The sequence below is a fragment of the Eulemur rufifrons genome, chromosome 7 (assembly GCF_041146395.1).
Source record: "Eulemur rufifrons isolate Redbay chromosome 7, OSU_ERuf_1, whole genome shotgun sequence".
NCBI classification, from domain to species: Eukaryota; Metazoa; Chordata; class Mammalia; order Primates; family Lemuridae; genus Eulemur; species Eulemur rufifrons.
The window spans coordinates 8,858,432-8,879,790 of record NC_090989.1 but is presented as its reverse complement, the minus strand read 5'-3'; the positions used below and the strand labels follow the sequence as shown (position 1 = coordinate 8,879,790).

Sequence of the window (21,359 nt, the reverse complement as noted above, 5' to 3'; positions counted from 1 at the left end):
CATATCATTTCTTCTCCACACTGAGAATCCTGGTTCTTGAGGATGCTGGGAATGATAGATTACAACATCACATAATTATTCATTAGTTTTAGCCCAAGATGCTCAGAACAGCAATACCAACACTACCACCAACAGGAGTACTGAATAAAGTGAAAGACATTTTCTGTCTCTCTCCATCCTCTGTCTCCCCCTGCGCCCCCATTTTTACAGCTGTGTTGTTTCTATATTGCAGGGCATACAGCCATTACATATTTTATATCCCTGATTTTCATTTCTCTCTACATGTAAGTATATATTCAAAATTCACCATCATGTTTATGTGACTGTATCTCCAGACATATTGTTTGTCTAATGTTTGTTCTCTAGCAGATTCCTAACAACGAAATCATAGGAACAATCTTCCCTGAGTTATTGCATATTGGTGACAGTTTGTGGCCTTTATCTTGAAACTCACTTTGGCTAATTATAAAATCTTTAGCTCATGTGTTCTTTCCTTCAGTAAATTAAAAAAAAGTTATTCCATTTTTTTTCTTTCGGTCTGAAACAGTGCTATCAAATTTTGATAATAGTTTTTTTTTTTTTCCTTTACAAATAATGTGGTCATTTTGCCTGCACTTTTTTTTTTTCTCTCTTTTTTTTTTTTTTGAGACAGACTCTCACTCTCACCCGGCTAGAGTGCCATGGCGTCAGCCTAGCTCACAGCAACCTCAAAGTCCTGGGCTCAAGCAATCCTCCTGCCTCAGCCTCCCGAGTAGCTGGGACTACAGGCATGCGCCACCATGCCCGGCTAATTTTTTCTATATATATTTTTAGCTGTCCGTATAATTTCTTTCTATTTTTAGTAGAGACAGGGGTCTGGCTCTTGCTCAGGCTGGTCTCGAACTCTTGAGCTCAAATGATCTGCCCGCTTTGGCCTCCCAGAGTGCTAGGATTACAGGCGTGAGCCAACGCCCCGGCCTTGCCTGCACTTTTAAAAAATTAAAGTCCACTAATCTTTACCAAAGTAAGCCTTGGTGTATGGTGTTTTTTGTCAGTTTCTCCAGATGTTTACTGTGCCCTTTTAACACGGAGTTTAAAAAATTATTTTTTCACGTTTTATGAAAGTTTTATTGAATTATACTTTTTAGTACTTGCTCTGTTTCTTTGCTTTGGTAGTTTTTCAGGGACTCCTACTATATATATGTCTTCTGTAATTGTCACTTTCTCTCAAATTCTTTTTGTGTCATTTTAATTTTTTAAAATTTTATTTTCCTCTTCCATTTTCCTGAAGGCATTATCTGTTGTGTTTATTGGCTCTGAAGTTCTTTCTAATTTGGTTTTCATTACCAAGATGATTCTTATTTCCAATGTTTTCATGAGTTCCATCACCTAATTTTTGAGTGTTTCTGATTTAGTCTTTCTTATCTTGAATCATTTTCTTCATGTTGTTACCAAAAGTTCAGTACTTGTCCCTGAGGTCGAGTCAGAAGAACAAGGATGAGTAGTTTGAGGAGAAGGAAAGAGGAGTTTATTAATTCACCCACAGGAGGAAGTTGGCAGACTCCAGTCTCAAAATACCAAGGTCCCCCTTCTGAGCAGAAGTACAGAGCTTCTAAAAGTTCTGATCAATCCCCCTTTGGCTAAGACAATCTCATGACCTCCACTGGGATTCATCCCATCTTCGGTTAAGACGATCTCACGACTTCATGACCCCTACCCAGACAATTCCCTCAAAGCATCTCCTGTGGCACAAAGAACAAAAGACATTCCCCTGCCCCTCCTGACCACCGGCCTGAGGCAGGGATGCAGGTCCTAGGTCTCCAATAGGAGTGGGGGATCTTTTAAAGAGACATAAAACATTTTTGCTGTTTTTTTTAAGCCATGTCTTCTGTTACAATGTCTTTCAGCTTGTTTTGAAATAATTAGGGTTATCATTTTCATTTATTTTTGTGTGTACTTCTTTCTGACATGCTTTTATCGCCTGTAGGTTATATTGTTCACTTCCTTATTATTTTTTCATATAACATCTTCTATGGAAGTTGATCCTGATCCTTTTATAGCTTTTTTTTTTTTTTTTTAAGGCTTGTCAAGTGGAACAGTGGAGAAGGAAAAAAAAATTATAGCTCATTTTATGTGAAAATAAGTTTCTTGTATTTTTCTCAACCTTTATATAGACTTCTTTTTTCCTCTGTCTCTATTGATCCCCTGCTGCTCAGTTTGGTTGTCTTCCCAGCACTTTATCCTCAGTGTGGAGCTTTGTCCTGGAAAGACACTCTGGTTGGTTTACTTTTGAGAATCCAAGTGGGCCAGATTGCTCTAGCCCCTTCCGACCTAGCTACAGACTGTGTGTCTCATCCACTGTTGAAGGCTGCCATTTCAGCTGTTGCTCTTATACATTGGCGCACTCATACGTGTTATGGTGGCCTTCTCCTATCTGTCAGACATCACTTTGCTTTCTTCTGCTTCTTCCTGCAGACACTGACACCTCACAGGTCTTGTAACTGTCAATGGCTTGTTCCACCTGCTCCTATTTTGAGGTTAATGAAGATACCTTTCACCTGGTTTGCTTAGACATTGTCCATGAGATTTGGTTTTGCCATTTTAATTGCTCCGTGTGTTTTATGGAGGGATTCATGTGGTGGTGTTTTGGGGAGGCTCAAAAATTAATTATGCCCTGTATCATCTTTCCAGAATCCTCTCAACCTTAGGAAAGTTTGAAGACATACTCTATTGTACAACAGGTTGTGCATACCAGCCTGTTGTGCAACAGATTAAATCATCAATTTGTCATTATCCTACTATATTCTCTGCCTTCACTGTCAGGCCCTAATCACAATCCTACTATTTCAGTTCCTCAAATGTGAGTAGCCCTTTCCAAATCTCTAGGCCTTTGCACTTGTTTCTCTGGAATTGCAGAGTTGTCTCTCCCTGGAATGCTTTCTGTGAACTAAAATAAAATATTAAGCCCTCTCCAGCTGATTGAATGTGCCTCCTCTGGGCCAAAGGGAACCCCAGAAATACCCTAAAGCTCATTTACTGGCCATGAGAAGGGAGGTCAGACATGCCCCCTTCCCTTCTTGGAGCTATCCTTTGTAACTCATTAACAGGCCTAAAGCTATGCAAGACAAACCTACAGGTCCTCAATTTACATAAAAAATAGTCTGGGTATATGGCTGGTGGCTTGTCTCAGATTAACAGACTTCCTTTTCTTAACTTAAAACATTACAAGCCTTTAGACAAAACTTTGTTTCTTTAACCAATTACAAATCAAAGAGTCTTTAAACCCACTTGTAACCTGTAAGCCCCCCGGCCTCCCACCTTGAGATGTCCCACCTTTTCGGGCCGAGGCATGCATTGGTATTGATTTACGGCTTTACATGTAATTACTGCCTCCCTGAAATGTATAAAACCAAACTGTAACCCAACCACAGCAAGTCCACTTGCTCCAGGATTCTTGGGCATAGCTCTGGGCCACGATCCTCAAATTTGGCTCAGAATAAACCTCTTTAAATTATTTAGCAGAGTTTGGCTTCTTTTCTGTTGACATTTACCCTTAGGTTCTTCGGAAATTCCTCTCTATCCCGGTTTAAACCTACTTCTAAGATAGTATTAATAGCACTCTTATTTAGGTGATTTACATTATGTCATTTATCCAATAGTCCAGTGGCAAAGGTGACAGCAGAACACAAGTTTTTTTTTTCTTTACATGTCCTCATTTATTAATTCAAAAATGTTTCAGCACTTACAAGCCTGAAGTTAGAATATGTAAGATAAAATGCAAATTGCAGTATGTAAGGTATAGTCTCATATTGTGAATACTACTTAGTATACAGTAAATCTGTAGTAATATGCACCAAATTGTTTATCTGAAGAGGATTTGGAGTAAATCTTATGTTTTATATTTCTGTATTATCTGAATTTTTACGAAGAAAATGCATTGCTTTTGTAACAGAGAAAATGGCCTAAAAAAAGGGGAAGGGGTAAAAATGTTTTCTGTCTCTTCAAAACCCCCTTACCCTTTTTGAGAACTAAAACCTCTATCCCTCCCTCAGCCCAGTGGTCCGGAGGGGCAGGGGAGTATCCTTTGTTCTTTGTGCCACAGGAGATGGCTCAATGGAATTGTCCCGGCAGAGGTCAGGAGATGTCTTAGCCCTAGATGGGATGAATCCGGGCAGAGGTCATGAGATTGTTTTAGCAAAGATGGGATTAATCGGAAGCTTTAAGAGCTCTGTACTTCTGCTCAGAAGCAGGACATTAGTACTTTGAGATGGGAGTCTGCCAACCTCTTCATTTGCTGGGAAAGTAATAACTTTCTGTTTCCTTATCCCAAAACCACATGTCCTCATTCTTCTGATGTGGCCTCTGGTTCAAGTGCTGAACTTTCGGTAACACTTTAACAATCATAAAATCGCAATAGATATTTTAAAAAACCTTTTAATCCTTTCTTTACCTGCAGTATTTGACAGTTCTTATCTTATTCATTTCTACATCCTACTCACTTAGTCCAATGCCAGGCTCCAAGAACAAATGTGCATAAGCAAAAACACTTTGATTTTTTAAAATTAGGATTTAGATTGATAATTTTCAGGGCAGGACTCATGTGGTGGCTCATACCTGTAATCCCAGCAATTTGGGTGGCTAAGGCAGGAGGATAGCTTGAGAACAGGAGTTCCAGATCAGCCTGGGCAACATAGTGAGAACCCCATCTGTACAAAAAATTTAAAAAATTAGCCGGGTGTGGTGGTGTGCACCTGTAGTCCCAGCTACTCAGGAGGCTGAGGCAGCAGAACTACTTTCAGTGCAATTCACAGGCTACCAGGTCAATTACCTAGAGTTCACCTGCCTTGGCCCCACAGCACTTCGCGCCAGGCTTCAACCTTGGGACCCCGGAGTCCGGAGGTCCACAGGGCTGTAGCGAGGGTTATGCGCCCGCTGCTCCTCACGCATGCGCCCTAGCCCCGCAGGGCCCCCGAGCTCCTACCCCTGCTCCCAGCGTACCCCGCGGGAACCAGATCCGCAATTCACCTTCCCCACATTCCCAGTTCGGCTTTGCCTGCAGGCGGAAGTGAGTGGGAGGGGCCCGCGGCGCGCACCGCCCCGGAAGTGGGCGGGCCCGCGGGGCCCCACAATTGCTTCGCCACCTCCCAGTCGGGTTGCAGCCGAGGCCGGTCCTGGCTTTGTAGCTTGCTCAAGATGGCGGCGCAGCCACCCAGCGGGATCCGCCTCAGCGCGGTGAGCAGCCGCGAGGGGTGGAGCGGGCCGTGTCCCAGGAGGGCGGGCAGGCGGGCAAGTGAGGGGGGGCTGGCAGTGGGCGGTGGCGACTCGTGGGCCCGGCACGGCGGCGGGGACCGCAGCGGGGCCCGGGGAGGGGGCCGCCATCTCGCCCCTGTCGGCGGAGCGGCTCGGCGGCGGGCAGGGCTAGGGTAGCGCGGGCCGGGCCGCGTTCCGTTGCTTCCGCGTTGGGTTTCTGTTTTGCTCCGGTGGCTTCAGGGCGGGCCGGGGCTGCGGCCCCTCCTCCTGTCTCCTTCCCCGCTGCCAGGCGGCTGTAGTCCGAGGGCGAGGCCTCAGCGTTCAGCTCTCCGGCCCCCGGTGCCGCGGGACGGCTGACCCTTCCCTGCCTGCGGGCCAGGATGGGGAGGGAGCGAGGATTTCGGGGCCAGGAGTGCCGGCGGCCTTGATCTGCTAGCTGCAGGACTGGTCTCCCCGGCTGCCCATGGCGTGAGCTTGGCCAGGATGAGTCTGTTTTAGTTTATGCGGCTTGCCTTGCAGTGGAAGCCGTCAGGCTCAAATCACTAGATCACCAAGCTCTACTCTTCGCCTTCCTTGCGTCTGTTTCAGTGCGTTTCAAGTTCTTGGAAACCCTTCAGGCATATCACGTATCTTAAATCGTAGGGAGCAGTCGCGTAATATGACAATTTCAATTCCTAAAAATGTGGGCGTGTCTTCCTCACCTGATTATCCTAAAAAAGTTTTGTTCCTTGTGAGAGCAGTTGGTATTGTTATGCAACAGTAGTCCTCTCTTGAGGTTGCTGACTCTTCGCAAAGAATGGCTAGGGCAGTGTCTTTTTGTTTTGTTATTCGAATGGTAATGACTGCTTGTGATCACACCTCTAAGGGTGCAGGTCATACTTAATTGGTGCATTACTTTCTGACTACACTCATTCCTTTATTTAGCCAGATTCTTATTAATACTAACACCTGATATTGTCGGACTTTAACATTTTTACAGTCTGATCTGTGTGAAATGATACTTGGTTTTGTTTGCATTTCCTTGACTATTTGTGAAGTTGAGTGTTTTTTACATGTATTAATCTTTTTTGGTTTTTAGTTTTTTTTGTTGTTGTTGTTGCCTATTCATATCCTTTGCCCATTTTCTATTTTCTTTTGAGAGAATCTTTATTTGTTTTTAAGTGTTCTTTACGTATTCTGGATAAAGGTCCTTGGGTTATGTAACTGGTTTATTGAATGAGATAGTCTTTAGTAGTTTGAAAATAGAGAGCAATTTTATTCTTTTTTAACATTGGCTTTAAACACTTAGTTATTCTTTGCAACACCTGTGTGAATCTGGGCTGATGCTTTCCAGTTAGCTTCAGGAAATGTAAAAAGTGTGGCCTCATCTAATTTAAAATCTCTATTCCATTTAAAGTCCTGTCCCTTCTCCTCAACCTACCCTCTCCCCCCCACCTTTCCTCTCTGCCTGGGACAAATTAACGCCAGTAGTGGAGAAAAGCGAGTTGCTTTCTTAACTGTTTCTGCCACTTGATTCTCTTCTCCCTTCCCCAACCCTATCCCTTATTATAGTCTTTGGCTCCTCTATATTGAGGGGAGAAAGGGAGCAGAGATAAGAGTCAAAACAGTCTTAGGAACTAGTGTTGTTAGCTGGCTCTCTGGGAGTAGCAGCTGTCCATGTGCTTGGGCTTTCTTTTGTGGGTAATATGGACTGTTGGGAACCTCACTGACAGAAATCTCCCATCTGCAGCCTCTTTGCTGTTGCTTTAGGACAGGAGTGGACAAACTACAGCTCACGAGCCAAATCCAGCCTGGCACCTGTTTTTGTATGTCCTGCAAACTAAGAGTGATTTATGCATTTGTAAATGAAAAAAAAATCAGGGAAGAATGTTTCCTAACAAAATTATGTGAACTACAAATTTCAGTTTCCATAAAATTTTATTGGAATATAGCCGTCTGAATTCATTTGCGTATAGCTCTCAAATACTTGCATTAGCAGAGGGTCTAAAAATTAATGAGCTTATGTATTTGTTGAAAGTCATAAAACTTAAGGTACAAAGAGTGTATGCAATTAAAAAAATCATTTAGGAGATCGGGAGATACCAGGATGGAATGCAGAGTTTTTTGTCTAAACAAGACAAAAACTTGTTTAGATTTTTGCTTTTTACTCCTATATATCTAATGAAGTAAGATTCTTATACCATTTTTTTGTTGAGAGAGAGAGAGAGATATATTAGAAATCTTGCTGTGGATTTAGCTAAACATACACACTTTTCACGACCTCCTATCCTTCCAATGTTTATATCACTTTTTTTGGTTGAATTACTATACAGTTTGTTATTACTCTTAACCTTTATTCACAAATGAGCCAACCAGTGTACTATGATTGCATTTTCTTTCGTATAAACTTTTGTTTTCCCTAAAGTTAATAATTGATGTATTTTTTGTTTGCTTAGTTTTTCTCTGTACTATTTACTAGTTCATCCAAACATCTAGAGAACTGTGAAATCTTTTCCAGATGTATTCAGACACACCCAATATTTTGTGAGTTGGGAATCCGTTGGGAGTCATTGTTGGCTCAGCTGTGATTTGGGACTTCCTTTTAACATTTTCTGGCAATTTCCTTCCCCTTTTTGTGTGTCTCAATTCCACATATTCCTCTTTCTGGATATATTCCCTTGGCACACATTACAGCTTAGTGACTGACAGCATGGGCTCTGAAGCCCACCTAGGTTCCAATCCTAACTGATAACTGGATATGTGACCTTGGCCAAGTCATTTTACCTCTTTGTATGTGAGTTTCCAATCTGAATGATGGGAATAATAATCTCACCCACCTGAAAGGGTTGTTTTAAAAATTAGATCAGCAAACACATACAAAAGTCCTGTGCATTCTGTAGGTGCTCGATAATATTTGCTGTTTTTGTTACTGTTAGTGGTGGAGCATCTACCCTTCCAGAAACAGGTGTAGCTTCCTGGAAAAAAGGGTACATGGGAAGAAAAATTTATGTCATTTCTTGAAAATATGTTAATGCTACCCTTGCTTTCTTGCTTTATAATTTGGCTGGGTTTGAATTCTAGATTAGAAATGATTTCTCAGAATTTTAATAGAGTCTATGCATTGTATCGGGCACTTCACCTGGAAACTCATGTCTTTTTAAGATCTGGAAAATGTTTTTATTTATATGACAAGCTTCTTCCCTCTATTTTTTCTATTCTCTTTTGTTTGCTGTTTTCCTTGCTGGTTTTTTTCCCCCCACTTGTAGGCGATTTCCTCCACTTTATCTCCTACCTTTCTTTTTGCTCTATTGCCTAGGCTAAAGTGCAGTGGCATCATCAAACCTCACTGTAACCTCAAATTCCTGGGCTCAAACAACCCTTCCTCCTCAGCCTCCTGAGTAGCTGGGATTACAGGTCCACACCACCACACCCAACTAATTTTTCTATTTTTTGTAAAGATGGACATCTCGCTCTGTTGTTCAGGCTGGTCTTGAACTCCTGGCCATAAGCTATACTCCTACCTCAGCCTCCCAAAGTGCTGGGGTTATAGGCATGAGACATTGCACCCGGCCACTTTATTCCTACCTTTTACCATATTTTTAACTGTTATAAACACTGTCTTATGTTTTTAATGTCTTTTTGAAATCTCTTGGGACAAAATGTTCTTATTGCTAGATATGTTAACCATAGTAATTTAGAAGTTTTCTTTTGTTCACTGCATTGTCTCTATTTTCTTTATATTTCCTTTCCTGTGTTATTTTTGGTTTCTAATTTTAGACATTCCCAAACGTCTGGAGATGGTTAGCCTTCTGCTCCCATTTTCTAGTAAGACGCTAAAAGCTGCCTGGGAGATTTTCATACATGAATACAGCTACTTGACCTTTGGTGGGCTTCACTGTTAGGTGATCAGTTAGGAAGGAGCTATTTTTTGGGGCACCCTATGTCCATATCTATAGGTAGACGCTAAAGAATGGGAAGTGTTTGGCAATAAGATAAATATGTTTTTAAAAACTGAAAAATTTTAAAGAGTAATTTTTTAAAAATGAGAATAACAAAAGTAAGGTGCTATCCAGAAAGGCCAGGCAGAATTGTAAAAGAACCAAACATAACTTTTTAGAAATCATAGTTTTCCAGGGAGGAATTCTATATCAAGTCTCCTGCCATGGCATAATCCTGGCTGCTAGCTCTTGGAACTTGGCATGAGAAGGGAGAGAGGAGCGTCACATTGTTCAGTTTGCTGATCTGCTGTTTGTTCGGTTATTTGTTTATTACTTTGGTAAAGTACACATAACGTAAAATTTATCATCCTAACCATTTTTAAATTTCAGTATAGTAGTGTTAAGTACATTCACATTGTTGGGCAACCAATCTCCAGAACGTTTTTCCTGTTGAAAAACTAAAATTCTATATACCCATTATACCGTAACTCCCCTGTCCTCCCTTCTCCAGCCCCTGACAAACGCTATTCTTTCTGTCTAGGAATTTCACTACAGTAGTCTCCTTTTATCTGCAGTTTTGCTTTCCTGAGTTTCTGGAAATACTAAATGGAAAATAAAAGAAATAAACAATTTGTAAGTTTTAAATTGTGTGCTGTTCTGGGTAGCCCCCGGAATATGAATCATTTCTTTGTCCAATGTATCTGTAACAGAGGGAATGGCCTGGGGGGAAAATGGCAAAAATATTTTCTGTCTCTTAAAAATTTCCCCCACTCTTTTTGGAAACTGCGGACTGTATCCCCGTCTCAGGAGCAGGTGGTCCAGAGGGGCAGGGGAATGTCTTTTGTTCTTTGTGTTACGGAAGATAGTTCAGCTGAACTGTCGGCTGGTGGAGGTCTAGAGGACTGGGCAGGCTTCCCACATTGGGTGGAGGTCGCAGGCTTTGTCTTCATTAGAGATGGGACCATTAGAATCCTTAACTACACAGCCATACCAGCCTGAGCTGAGTGTTGTTTGATCTCGGAAGCTAAGCAGGATTGGGGCCTGCTTAGTATTTGGATGGGAGAATCGTTAACTACTATAGCCTAGAACTGCGGGCCCTCCCTTTAAAAGCTCCGTGTTTTTGCTTATGTTCAGGAAATTTGGATTTTGAGACAAGAGTCTGTCATTTTCCCTTCTTTGCTGGCAAAGTAATAAACTTCTCTTTTCTTTTCAACCACTTGTCCTCGTTCTTCTGATGTGGCCTCATGGACAAGTGCTGAGCTTTCAGTAACATGTCCAAGCTGCACATACATGACACCTGCCTCTTCGTCACTTAGTAGCCATGGAGTTATCAGATTCATTGTAGTAGAGGCCAAGAAGATCGCTTGGCCCTCTGAAGGTTCACTGAAAAATCAACTCACAAAAGATAGACTAATTGGAAAAAAGTCATACAAATATTTTTAACGTGTATACATGGGAGCCTTTAGAATGAAGACCCAACTCCCCAGTGGGGTACAGAAGCTTATATGCCATCTTGAGGTTACAGAAAGATTGGAGGCTTGGATCTTGGCAAAACAAGTAACGGGAGGGGAGACAAGAGGAATTCTGTTGAGGGGCAATAAATGAATTACTAGGGAGAATTTAGTGAGCTTAAAGAACATACAGTGGTCTGGGGCAAAGTATGTTGGGCCTGCAGACCAGACAGTGGTTCATGACCAAGTTTGTCAACGTTTGTTGATAGACTTTGGTCTTCTGTGATATGGGTTCAGTTCATGAAAACTCAGGGAAGGGACTAGAGGTAATTGTTTTCTACTTTGTTGGATCTGGACTTTAGGCAGATAAGAAGGACTTTCGGAGAATCTTATGTTTTGGAAGAGATAGAGGATGGCGGTGTCGGAGAGACTTTGAGGCTCCTTCAGTTCAGCATGCCAAATGCCATATTTTGGTGTATCGGTTTGTGAGCCCCAGTATTGTCAACGTATCATTCTATTTTATTATTAAGTTATGGTTGCTAATCTCTTACTGTGCCTCACTTATCAATTGAACTTTGTCATAAGTACATATGTATAGGAAAAAACATAGCATATATAGGGTTCAATACTGTCTGCAGTTTCAAGCGTCCGCTGGGGGTCTTGGAATGTATCTCCTGAGGATATAGGGGGCCTTCTGTACTGATATCAGTGGACTTGTGCAGTATTTGACGTTTTGTGACTGGCTTATTTCACTTAATGTCTTCAAGGTTCATCCATGTTGTAGCATGTATCATAATTTCCTTGTTTAAGACTAATAATTCAATTGTATGTGTCAAAAAACAAAATTGGCCAACACGGTGGCTCATGCCTGCAATCTCAGCACCTTGGGAGGTCAAGGTGTGGGAGGATTACTTTAGGACAGGAATTTGAGACCAGCCTAGGCAATGTAGTGAGACCTGAGACCCCCGTCTCCACAAAAAATTAAAAAATTAGCCAGGCATGGTGGCGTGTGCTTTAGTCCCAGCTACTTGGGAGACTAAGGCAGGAGGACTACTTGAGCTCATGAATTCAAAGTTACAATGAGATATGATCGGGCCGCTGCACTCCAGCCTCAATGACAGAGAGAGACCCTGTCTCTAAGGAAAAAAAAAAAAGACAAAATTACAGCAATTTAAAGATCTTTATTGGCTTTATTTGTCACTGTAGAATCAGGCAACACTTCTTCCATAAAATGTAATAAGTATTCCAATGAGCTGAGCATAGGAGCTTGGTTTTGTAGACAGAAAGGGACTGGAGAAAGCAGAAACAAAGAACAAAAAGAGGATCGGTTATTTCAAATTAAGAACAATAGAAAAATAACTGGTTAACTTCTGTTACTTCTTGTTGTAAAGTAATAAAACAGAGGGAACTATAAAACAGAGGGAACTTCAATGTCATGAAGAGTAAAGCTGACCTATTTGGAAAATTGGCTGTTACCTTTCTCTTCCAGTTTCTCTAAAGATCAGATAGATAACAACTTAGTTTCAGTTTGGTGACGAATTTTCGCAGGGATGATTCCATTTTGATTTTTAGTCTGGTCTTTTGGGGCCTAGTGCAGGAGCTTAGTCCAAAACAATGGTCTCCTATAATTTTTATTTAATGTGTGTATATACCTGTGATACAATGAGAAATGTATGTTTGTCCGGTTCTTAGCACTATAGTTCCTGAAATCCTTGAAATTCAGGGTGAGAGGAGTATCTGTTCTTATTCATAGTAAGCCCCTTTCAACCCTACCTGATTTTATGCTGATGAGGTGATTCTTGATGGGGCCCCTTATATAGCTTCATGTTGGGGGCTGGTTGCCAGAGTGACCAACCAAGTGATCAGATGGTTGGAACTTTCAGTCTTAGCTCCTCCTGTCACCTTCAGGGAGGGGGCGGGGCTCGTGATTGAGTTCAGTCACCTATGACCAATGATTTAATACACCATGCCTATATAATGGAAGCTCCATAAAAACCCTAAGTGATGGAGCTGAAAGAATTTTGGGGTTAGTGAACACAGGTGCTGAGAGGGTGGTGCATCCATAGAAGGCATGGAAGCTCCAGGCCCCTCACCTTGCCTTGTGTACCTCTTCATCTGGCTGTTCATCTTTGTAATATCTTTTACAGTGAACCAGTAAATGCAAGTAAATATTTCCTTGAGTTTTGTGAGTGTTATAGCAAATTATCAAACATGAGGAAGGAATCACATGAACCCTCAATTTATAGTTGGTCTGTCAGAAGCACCGGAGGTCTAGTTTGCAGTTGGCATCTGAAGCAGGGCAGTCTTATGGAACTTAGTCCTTAACTTGTGAGGTCTGCACTAACTCTGGATAGTTAGTGCTAGGATTGAATTGAATCATTCGACACCCAGTTGGTGTCCAGAGAGTTGGAGAATTGGTTGTCAGTGTGGGGAAAAAGCCACACAACTGGTGTCAGAAATGTTTTAAAGGTATAGAATATAGTTTTTTCTCCCAAAATACCACATTTTGTTTATCCATTAATCCATTGGTGGACATTTGGATTCCTTCCACCCTTTAGTTATTGTGAATAATGCTGCTGTGAACATGGATATACAGATATCTTTTTGAGACCCTGCTTTCAGTTCTTTCCAGTATATACCCAGAAGTGGAATTGCTGGATAGTATAGTGATTCTATTTTTAACTTTTTGAGGAACTACCCTACTGTTTTCTAAAGCTGCTGCTCCATTTTACATTCCTACCAATAGAGTATAAGAGTTCCAGTTTCTCCACATTCTCAACATCACTTGTTGTTTTCTGGGGTTTTTTGATAGTAGCCATCCTAAATGATGTGATATCTCATTGTGGTTTTGATTTGTATTTCCCCTGTGGTTAGCGATGAACATCTTTTCTGGTGCTTAGTGGCCATTTATATGTTTTCTTGGAGAAATATCTATTCAAGTTCTTTGCCCATTTTTTAATCCAGTTGTTTGTTTCTTGGTTGTTGAATTAAGAGTTCTTTATATATTCTGGATATTGACCCTTTATCAGACATTTGATTTATAAATATTTTCTCCCACTCTGTAGGTTACCATTTCACTCTGTTGATTGCTCTTTGATGCATAGTTTTAAATTTTGATATAGTTGGATTTATCTATATTCTCTTTTATTATATCTAAGAAGTCATTCCCAAATCCAGTGTTATGGAGTTTTTCTTTTCCTCTGTGCTTTCTTCTAAGAGTTTTATAGTCTTACCTTTTATGTTTAGGTCTTTGATCCATTTTGAGTTAATTTTTGTATGTGGTATAATATAAGGGTCCAATTTTACTCTTTTGCACGTGAGTATTCAGTTTTTCCAGCACCACTTGTTGGAAAGACTGTCTTTTTGTTGGATTGTGGTCTGAAATGTTGGCTCTGGGTTCTCTCTTGGCGGAAGAATGACCAGACACACTGAAAGCAAGGTAAGCACAAAAATGAGGTTTATTGAGGAAAGAAAGGAATATAGAGCAAGAGCAAGATAGAGGCTTACAGAGTGAGAGCAAGATACATTTGCCACAGATGACTAACAGACCCCTTGTCGCCACAAAAAGGCCTTGATTATGGTCTGGGTCTTGTCTTACAGTGTCTGGATTGGACCCTCCTCGTGACTCAGATGTCACTATGGAACCACTTTGGACAGTTGGAAGTTACACGACCTGAGTCTTACTATGTATACAGATCTCTCATGAGCCTCTCTGAAAGTTGGTTGTTCTAGGTCACTTTCCAGACTGTATTGTACTATGCTGCTTGGCCGGTGGGCTAGAGTGTCCTCTGCATTCTTTTGCAGTTGGCACACTAAGTTCTGACTGGCAGATTCGTGGGGTGTTCCCTTCTCCCCCAGGTATGGCTAGCCTTGTCCCAGGAGGGGCCAGAGGTCCCTAGCTGTCTACCTAACAGTTTCTCCCATTGAATGATTTTGGCTCACTTGTAGGAAATCATTTGACCATGTACACAAGTGTTTATTTGTGGGCTCTCTGCTTGCTTTTAACCTGCCTGTTTTCACTTGGCCCTGGAGTTCATATAGCCTGCCATCATCAATTTCTGAAACGAATGGTCTAGTCTTCTGTTGGGTTGATTGCCCAGGGCAAGGATCTGGGGGAACCTTAACTGCTTCTTTTAAAAACTTTCAGCCTATTTTATTTTCATCCATTCTGGTACGTTTAAGTTCAAGGGCACAGAACTATTAATTCCTAAAAGCCTTTCTGGGGTTCTGCCTGTGTTCTTGTTGAGCAACCCATCTCCTGCAGGCTATAGATTTAACTCTTTCCGGGGTATTAAATCAGTTATCACTATCTGTGCTCTCCAGTTTCCATATGACTTACTACTTTGTTTACTGTGACCCATCACTTCTGTAATACCTTTTATTCTTCTGGGTTTATGCCTTTCCCCCCCTTCATCTTAGAGCAGTTTCGGGAGGGAGCAGAGGTACACACTCTCCTATGTGTTCCTTGTTTTAAAAGTTTTATATTTAAACAATTTTTAAAATTTTGTGACTCTGCCTATTGATTTTTTTAAAAATCTGTGTGGACGTCATAGCATCTCACTTGTGTGTGTGTTTTGGTAAATTACTTTTAAATGTCTTTTTCAAGTATGTCTATTTTGTAGGGTGATTGTTTTACCCCATGTTCTGGAAGAGTATTCCATAATACTAGTATCTTATCCTATGGTCCTCAAACCCCCCAGGTGCTGGGTCCAAGGCTCTGTGCCCCCATCCGTGGAAAAATTGTCTTCCATGAAACTTGGGGCGGGCACACAGCAGGAGGTGAGCTTCAGGCAAGCAAGTGAAGCTATCTGTATTTACAGCCACCTGTATTTAGCTCCCCTCCCCATGGCTCACCAATCCATGAGAAAATTGTCTTCCATGAAACTGGGCCCTGGTGCTGAAACCATTGGGGACTGCTGATCTTATCTGTTATCTGTTAGCATTTTCTCCTAGTGGATTGTTTCCTTAAATGTCTTGTTATTTTGGATTGTGTACTCAGATATTTCCCAAGTTACCTGGGGGAATCCTCTGCTGTCTGGTTGAAGCTATGTCTTTAGAGTGGTTTTGTAAGTCGTATAATTGAAACTCTTAACCCAAATGAAGATATGCCTCTTTTTACAGATCTTAATGTTATACATTTTTTTTTGGATCTAGAATCCAGACCAAAACAGATAAACTTCACTTTAGGCAGATCCTTCCTACTCTAAGTCTACTCTTATTGGGGGTGGGCAGTTACTTTCATCCAAGTAAGTGCATGCTTCTCTTCTGCCAAACCTCCTATCTCCAAGTCACCATTAAAACCAGAACTTTTTTTTTTTTTTTTATGTCTAGTTAAATAACCCTATTCTAATCCCTCGTGCATCCCCATTTTCAAATTTTATTTTGGTTTTTAGTTTTTCTTTACCTGAGGCCCTTGAGAATTTTCCTTATTTTATATAAGCTCAGTCTGCCTTTAAAGACATAACTTTTTAAAAGATAACAGACACTTGTAATGTTTATTATGTTCCAGGCATTCTTCTAAGCACTTAAAAATATTAAGTCATGTAATTCTCTTACCCAGGTAAGTTGATGTTGTTATCTTGATTTTTACAGATGACAAAACTTGGGACACAGAGTTAAGCTTCTTGCCCAAGATCACATACCATCTAAGTCAATATGTTCCATAGCCTGTCTGGTTCACATGTGTATGTATGTATTACACTGTCGTGGCTGCTCAAGAATATTTTTCTTTCTAGCTAAGGACACGTTCTAAGGATGAGTATTAAGAATAGCTGAAAATAATTGCTTATGTTTAAATACCTGAAAAGCCACTCTTCAGCATTCATTGTTTTTTTACTAATGCCCTCTTTGCTTTGCTCTTATTGGTGGGATCAGTGTGTCATTAAATGAAAATTGACATTCCTACCAATACACTCTACCTCACATCTAAATTCAGAGCATCCCAATATGGACCAAATACCCCACTTCTAACTCAAAACTTCATCCCTAACAGGAATGCATAAAATGGAGCAAAAGTGGAAGCTCTAAGGGTTTATGGTAGTTGACTAGTCATTTTGTCTTTGTTTGGTAGGCAGAGGTTTTACACCCTAAGGCTTTTTGCCTCATAATAGGATGTAGAATGCTGGAGGAGCATGCCATTCTTTTATAAATGGTAGAATTTATAAAAATTTGTTATTAGTCTGTGGGACTAGGGGAGGTGGTAGAACAGGAGGATCTTCCTGATGGCTTACCTTCAAGTTCTCAGGTACATTAGTTTCAAAGGCTTCTTGTATAAGATGAAAATCTGGAAATTGATTTTCATTAAGGACTGTTTGTGACATATTGTTTAGAAAGTCTGAATTACCTATACTCCATATTTCATGGATGTATGCCATATTACATGATGCATACTATAGAAAGTCCGAATTGTATATACACCAGTTGGAAGACAGTTTTCACATGTGTACTTCAACCTAATGGTAAATGAAGGCTTGGGGATTATCTAAAAGCAAGTGTGGACAGAGGAAAAGCAGACCCTTCTGACACCTTGTGGCAGTAGCTGAGCACTGCAAATGCAGTTAGCTTGACTTAGAATCTAATCTTGTTTTTAGGGCTCTTCACACTAAACAATTAATGAAATGCCCCACTTTCTTTTTTGTTTCCTTTGAATACGAGAGGATCTGTTCAAAATGAACACCAAAGAAAATACATGCAAATTCTCTGCACATTGAAATTTTTAAGCCTCAGCCTTTTAAAACCATTTCTATATCTTTATATAACATTTGATGTCTGTATCACTCAGGAATTTGGAGAGTTCCTTATAACATGAGGTTGATTGGCATATTCTTCCATACTGTATTTACTGTGAGTAAAATCAGACATAAAAGCCTTGGAAATTAAGGTGGTTTGTTGCATTGTGGTAAAAGGAAAAACGTTAGACAAGTTAAACTTAATAAAGTTTAATTGAGCCAAGAGTGATTCAAGAATTGTACAGCCCTTGGAACTGGAAGAGGTTTTAAGAACTCCGGTCTGCAACGTGGTCAGGCAGTGTTTATGGACAAAACCAAATGAGGTACAGAGACAGTTTGGTTATAGCTAGGCATTTTGCCTTATTTGAATCAGTTGACAGCCTGCAATTGACTGAAGATTGGCTGTAATTGACTGAGACTTAGCTATTTGTTACTGGAGTATGCTTGTATACTACTCCTAAATTAGGTTTTCAGTTTTTGTACTAAGTTAGTTTGTAGTTTCTTATGTAAGGACGGGATTATAAAGGCATTCCCAGGCCAAATTTAGCTTAACAATTGGAACTATTATTTGATGTTCTTTGAAGAGTTTATAGACGGATAGTACTCCACTACCACAAGTTCAACTATAATGAACTTGGAATGAGTTAATATAATCAAGTCTAAGTGTCACATACCCAGAAAAGCCTGCCAATCAACCAAAGCTAAGTATTTATTAGGCCTAACACACTAAGGAGAAAACACCTCCTTGACAACGTCTTAGTTGTGTCTCAAATTAGGGAGATTAGGAATTGGTATTTATAGGATTTTAGGGCCTTGCTTGGGTCATTTTAGGGTAGGTCTGGCAAAGCAGACAACTGTTTGGGATTGAGCAGTTTATGATACTGTGGACACAAGGAGGAAAGGGTTTTGAAACATGTCTTGATGAGTATGCCATTTAGTTGGTTCTCAGCCTTATCTTCCAGGAATCTTATGGTTGGTTATATCTTCCAGGTGTATCCTTTTATCCTGGAGCAAGCAGCTAAGTCATTTTTGTGGCTTAATGTTTTTTAATACAGGGACAAAAAAATTTTATTGGTTTCTGTTCTCAAAAGTAAGACCTGAATTAACTTACATGAATCATTTGTTTCAGCTTTGCCCGAAGTTTTTACATACAAATTCTACTAGTCACACTTGGCCATTCAGTGCAGTTGCTGAATTAATAGGTATGTAAATTGAGATTTCATATACCATCTGTTGCTTGCAATTGTAGTTTTAAACACTTTTTTTTTGAAAATAATATACAAATATACTTTAAAAAAAAACAGATGTATCTTGAATGATAATATTAGTGGTAAAGGTTACCTAGCATAAAAACTATTCAAATGGACATCAAATTAATCACTGCTCAACCTTACCCATAATACTATCTTAGTATTTCAAAGTGTTTAGGATTTCATTTGCTAAGTTAATAAAGCATTTATATTGAAAATATTTTTATTCTTATTATAAAAGTAAAAGTAATAGTTACGGGGGTTTTTCTTTTCTTTTCTTTTCTTTCTTTTTTTTTTTTTTTTTTTTTTGAGACAGGGTCTCACTATGTTGCCCAGGGTGGTTTCAAACACTTGGGCTAAGTGATCCTCTCACTTTAGCCTCCCAAGTAATTGAGATTACAAACTCAAGCCACTGCACCAGGTGGAATTATGTTTTTAGTAGTGCAAAAGTATGTATGTAACATAGAGTAGATTCGTTTTTCTGATACTGGTAGGATTAATACTATGTTAGATTAGTGATAACAAATTCTTCTTCCACTAGATAGAATAATCTAAGTTTGTATTTTTGTTGTTGTTGTTGAGACAGAGTCTCACTCTGTTGCCCAGGCTAGAGTGCTGTGGTGTCAGCGTAGCTCACAGCAACCTCAAACTCCTGGGCTCAAGCGATCCTCCTGCCTCAGCCTCCCGAGTAGCTGGGACTACAGGCATGCGCCACCATGCCCAGCTAGTTTTTTTTCTCTATATATTTTTAGTTGTCCATATGATTTCTTTCTATTTTTAGTTAGAGACAGGGTCTCGCTCTTGCTCAGGCTGGTCTCGAACTGAGCTCAAACGATCCTCCTGCCTCGGCCTCCCAGAGTGCTAGGATTACAGGTGTGAGCCACGGTGCCCGGCCTAAGTTTGTATGTTAATAGTGTTTTAATGAACATGAAAAAAGAGGCAAGGTTGTGGTCAGATTTGCCTTATGGGTCATGATTTTGTTGTTGTTTTGTTTGGGGGTTTTTTTGTTTGTTTTTGAGACAGAGTCTTGCTCTGTCACCCCAGCCAGAGTGCAGTGGCATAATCATAGCTCACTGCAACCTCAAACTCCTGACCTCAAGCAGTCTTCTCGCCTCAGCCTCCCAAGTAGCTGGGACTACAGGCACGCACCACTATGGCTGCCTGATTTTTCTATTTTTTGTAGAGACAGGGTCTCATTCTTGCTCAGGCTGGTCTCAAACTCCTGGCCTCAAGTGATCCTCCTGCCTTGGCCTCCCAAAGTGCTAGGATGCAGGCATGAGCCACTGTACCCAGCCAAGGGTCATGATTTTTTATGAGAAAATTCATGCACATGAATATTTTAAAAGTTCAGGCAAATGTGTGAGAAATACCTTAGATTCTTTATCAAGGAAGGGTTCTAAGATGTGCAAGAAAAAAGAAAGAACTTTTGAGGAACCTTCTTTGCTTTAGTATAGTTAGATTTTCTAAAGCATTCAAGCTAACATGTGCTATACAGGTATTGTTTTAAACCCCAGAGTAGATGTGCTGTAGCACACCTAGAAGAACGACCCATGGCTTTCATGGTGCTCTTCATGGTATGTCAAATTTTAAGTTTTTTCAAAATGCCATCTTTCCTGAAATGGTTGAAAAAAAGATTATTTAATTACAGGCTGCCTTATGGAAAGATAGTTTGAAAAACAATTTTTATGTTAATACTATAATAAGGACTTCAAAATATATCTCAAGGTATTGTCATGCCACTAGGGAATATTCAGATGGATCTCAGATAATTCACAAAATTGATTTTATTATTGCCACCGTTCAAATATTTTTCATTTTTTAATGTATTTCTTCATACTTACCTATTCTGAGAGAAATGAGTATGCTATACAAGAATGTTGAATGGGGAGGTATACAGAGATAGAAGTGTAAAAGCCACCAGAAACTTTGATTAAATTGAAAAGGGCCACAATTTGAAGAAATAGGTAGAAGGTAAATTTTCCATCTATGTATGCAGCTTAGCAGAAAATGCTACTACCTTCTCCTTTATTCACTAATGTGTACCTTCTGTTTCAACTTGTAGTGCTAGTTGACACTCAACTCTCAGTTTCCCTTATAGTCATACTAGTCTTTTCTCTTAATTATCTCTATAGCATAGTGATATTTTCCCTTTACTTCTTCAGTATGGTGAGTACCAGTCTTTACTCTCTGTTTAACATGTAAGGCTTTGGAAAGTGTTAATTTTGTAATAGTCAGTTAATACATAGAGGATGCAGTTTAGTTTCGTGTTTTCAAATCTTAGGAATTCCTAGCAATTGCAGCTTTTAAAGTTGTCTTAAAATATGATAGTCTATTGCTTGATACAGGATTGTTCTGAACTAGTTGCTCTTCTTTAAAATGCACAATCAGAATTTCTCAAAACTTTTGTTTCCCAGATAATGCTTACGATCCTGATGTGAATGCTAAACAGATGTGGATTGACAAAACAGTGATAAATGACCATATATGCTTAACATTCACCGATAATGGAAATGGTATGACTTCAGATAAATTACATAAAATGCTAAGGTATGTAAAAATGTGCCACACTTCTTACAATCATTGCCTTTACCTAGTTGAAGGATTTCATGTGTCATACTTACTGTTTTTAGTTTTTCTTTTTTAAATGTGAAATGCTGTCCCTACAGTGTTATCTATTCTCAAAGAGGCTTCCCATCGTTTTCTACTACTAGATTATTAGACAAGCCCCACCATTCTCATTGCCCTCTCCCCATATCTGACTTACCTAAAATTCTACCACACCTT

At 40.1% G+C, this 21,359-nt stretch overlaps 1 protein-coding gene across 4 annotated transcripts in view; it reads left to right on the top strand.

The window, feature by feature from the left end:
- The first annotated feature begins 5,132 nt into the window (after positions 1-5,132).
- MORC3 (MORC family CW-type zinc finger 3) overlaps positions 5,133-21,359 on the top strand; it is a 47,071-nt gene continuing 30,844 nt past the window's right edge. For 2 of the 4 annotated variants that reach the window (XM_069472301.1, XM_069472300.1), the window contains exons 1-3: positions 5,133-5,211; positions 18,455-18,527; positions 20,990-21,122. In XM_069472301.1, the coding sequence (XP_069328402.1) occupies positions 5,173-5,211; positions 18,455-18,527; positions 20,990-21,122 (245 nt within the window). In that variant the 5' untranslated portion in view covers positions 5,133-5,172. Of the gene's footprint in view, positions 5,212-13,913; positions 14,037-16,097; positions 16,158-18,454; positions 18,528-20,989; positions 21,123-21,359 lie in introns of those variants that run through there. The other 2 variants (XM_069472302.1, XM_069472303.1) reach the window with 2 other exon arrangements.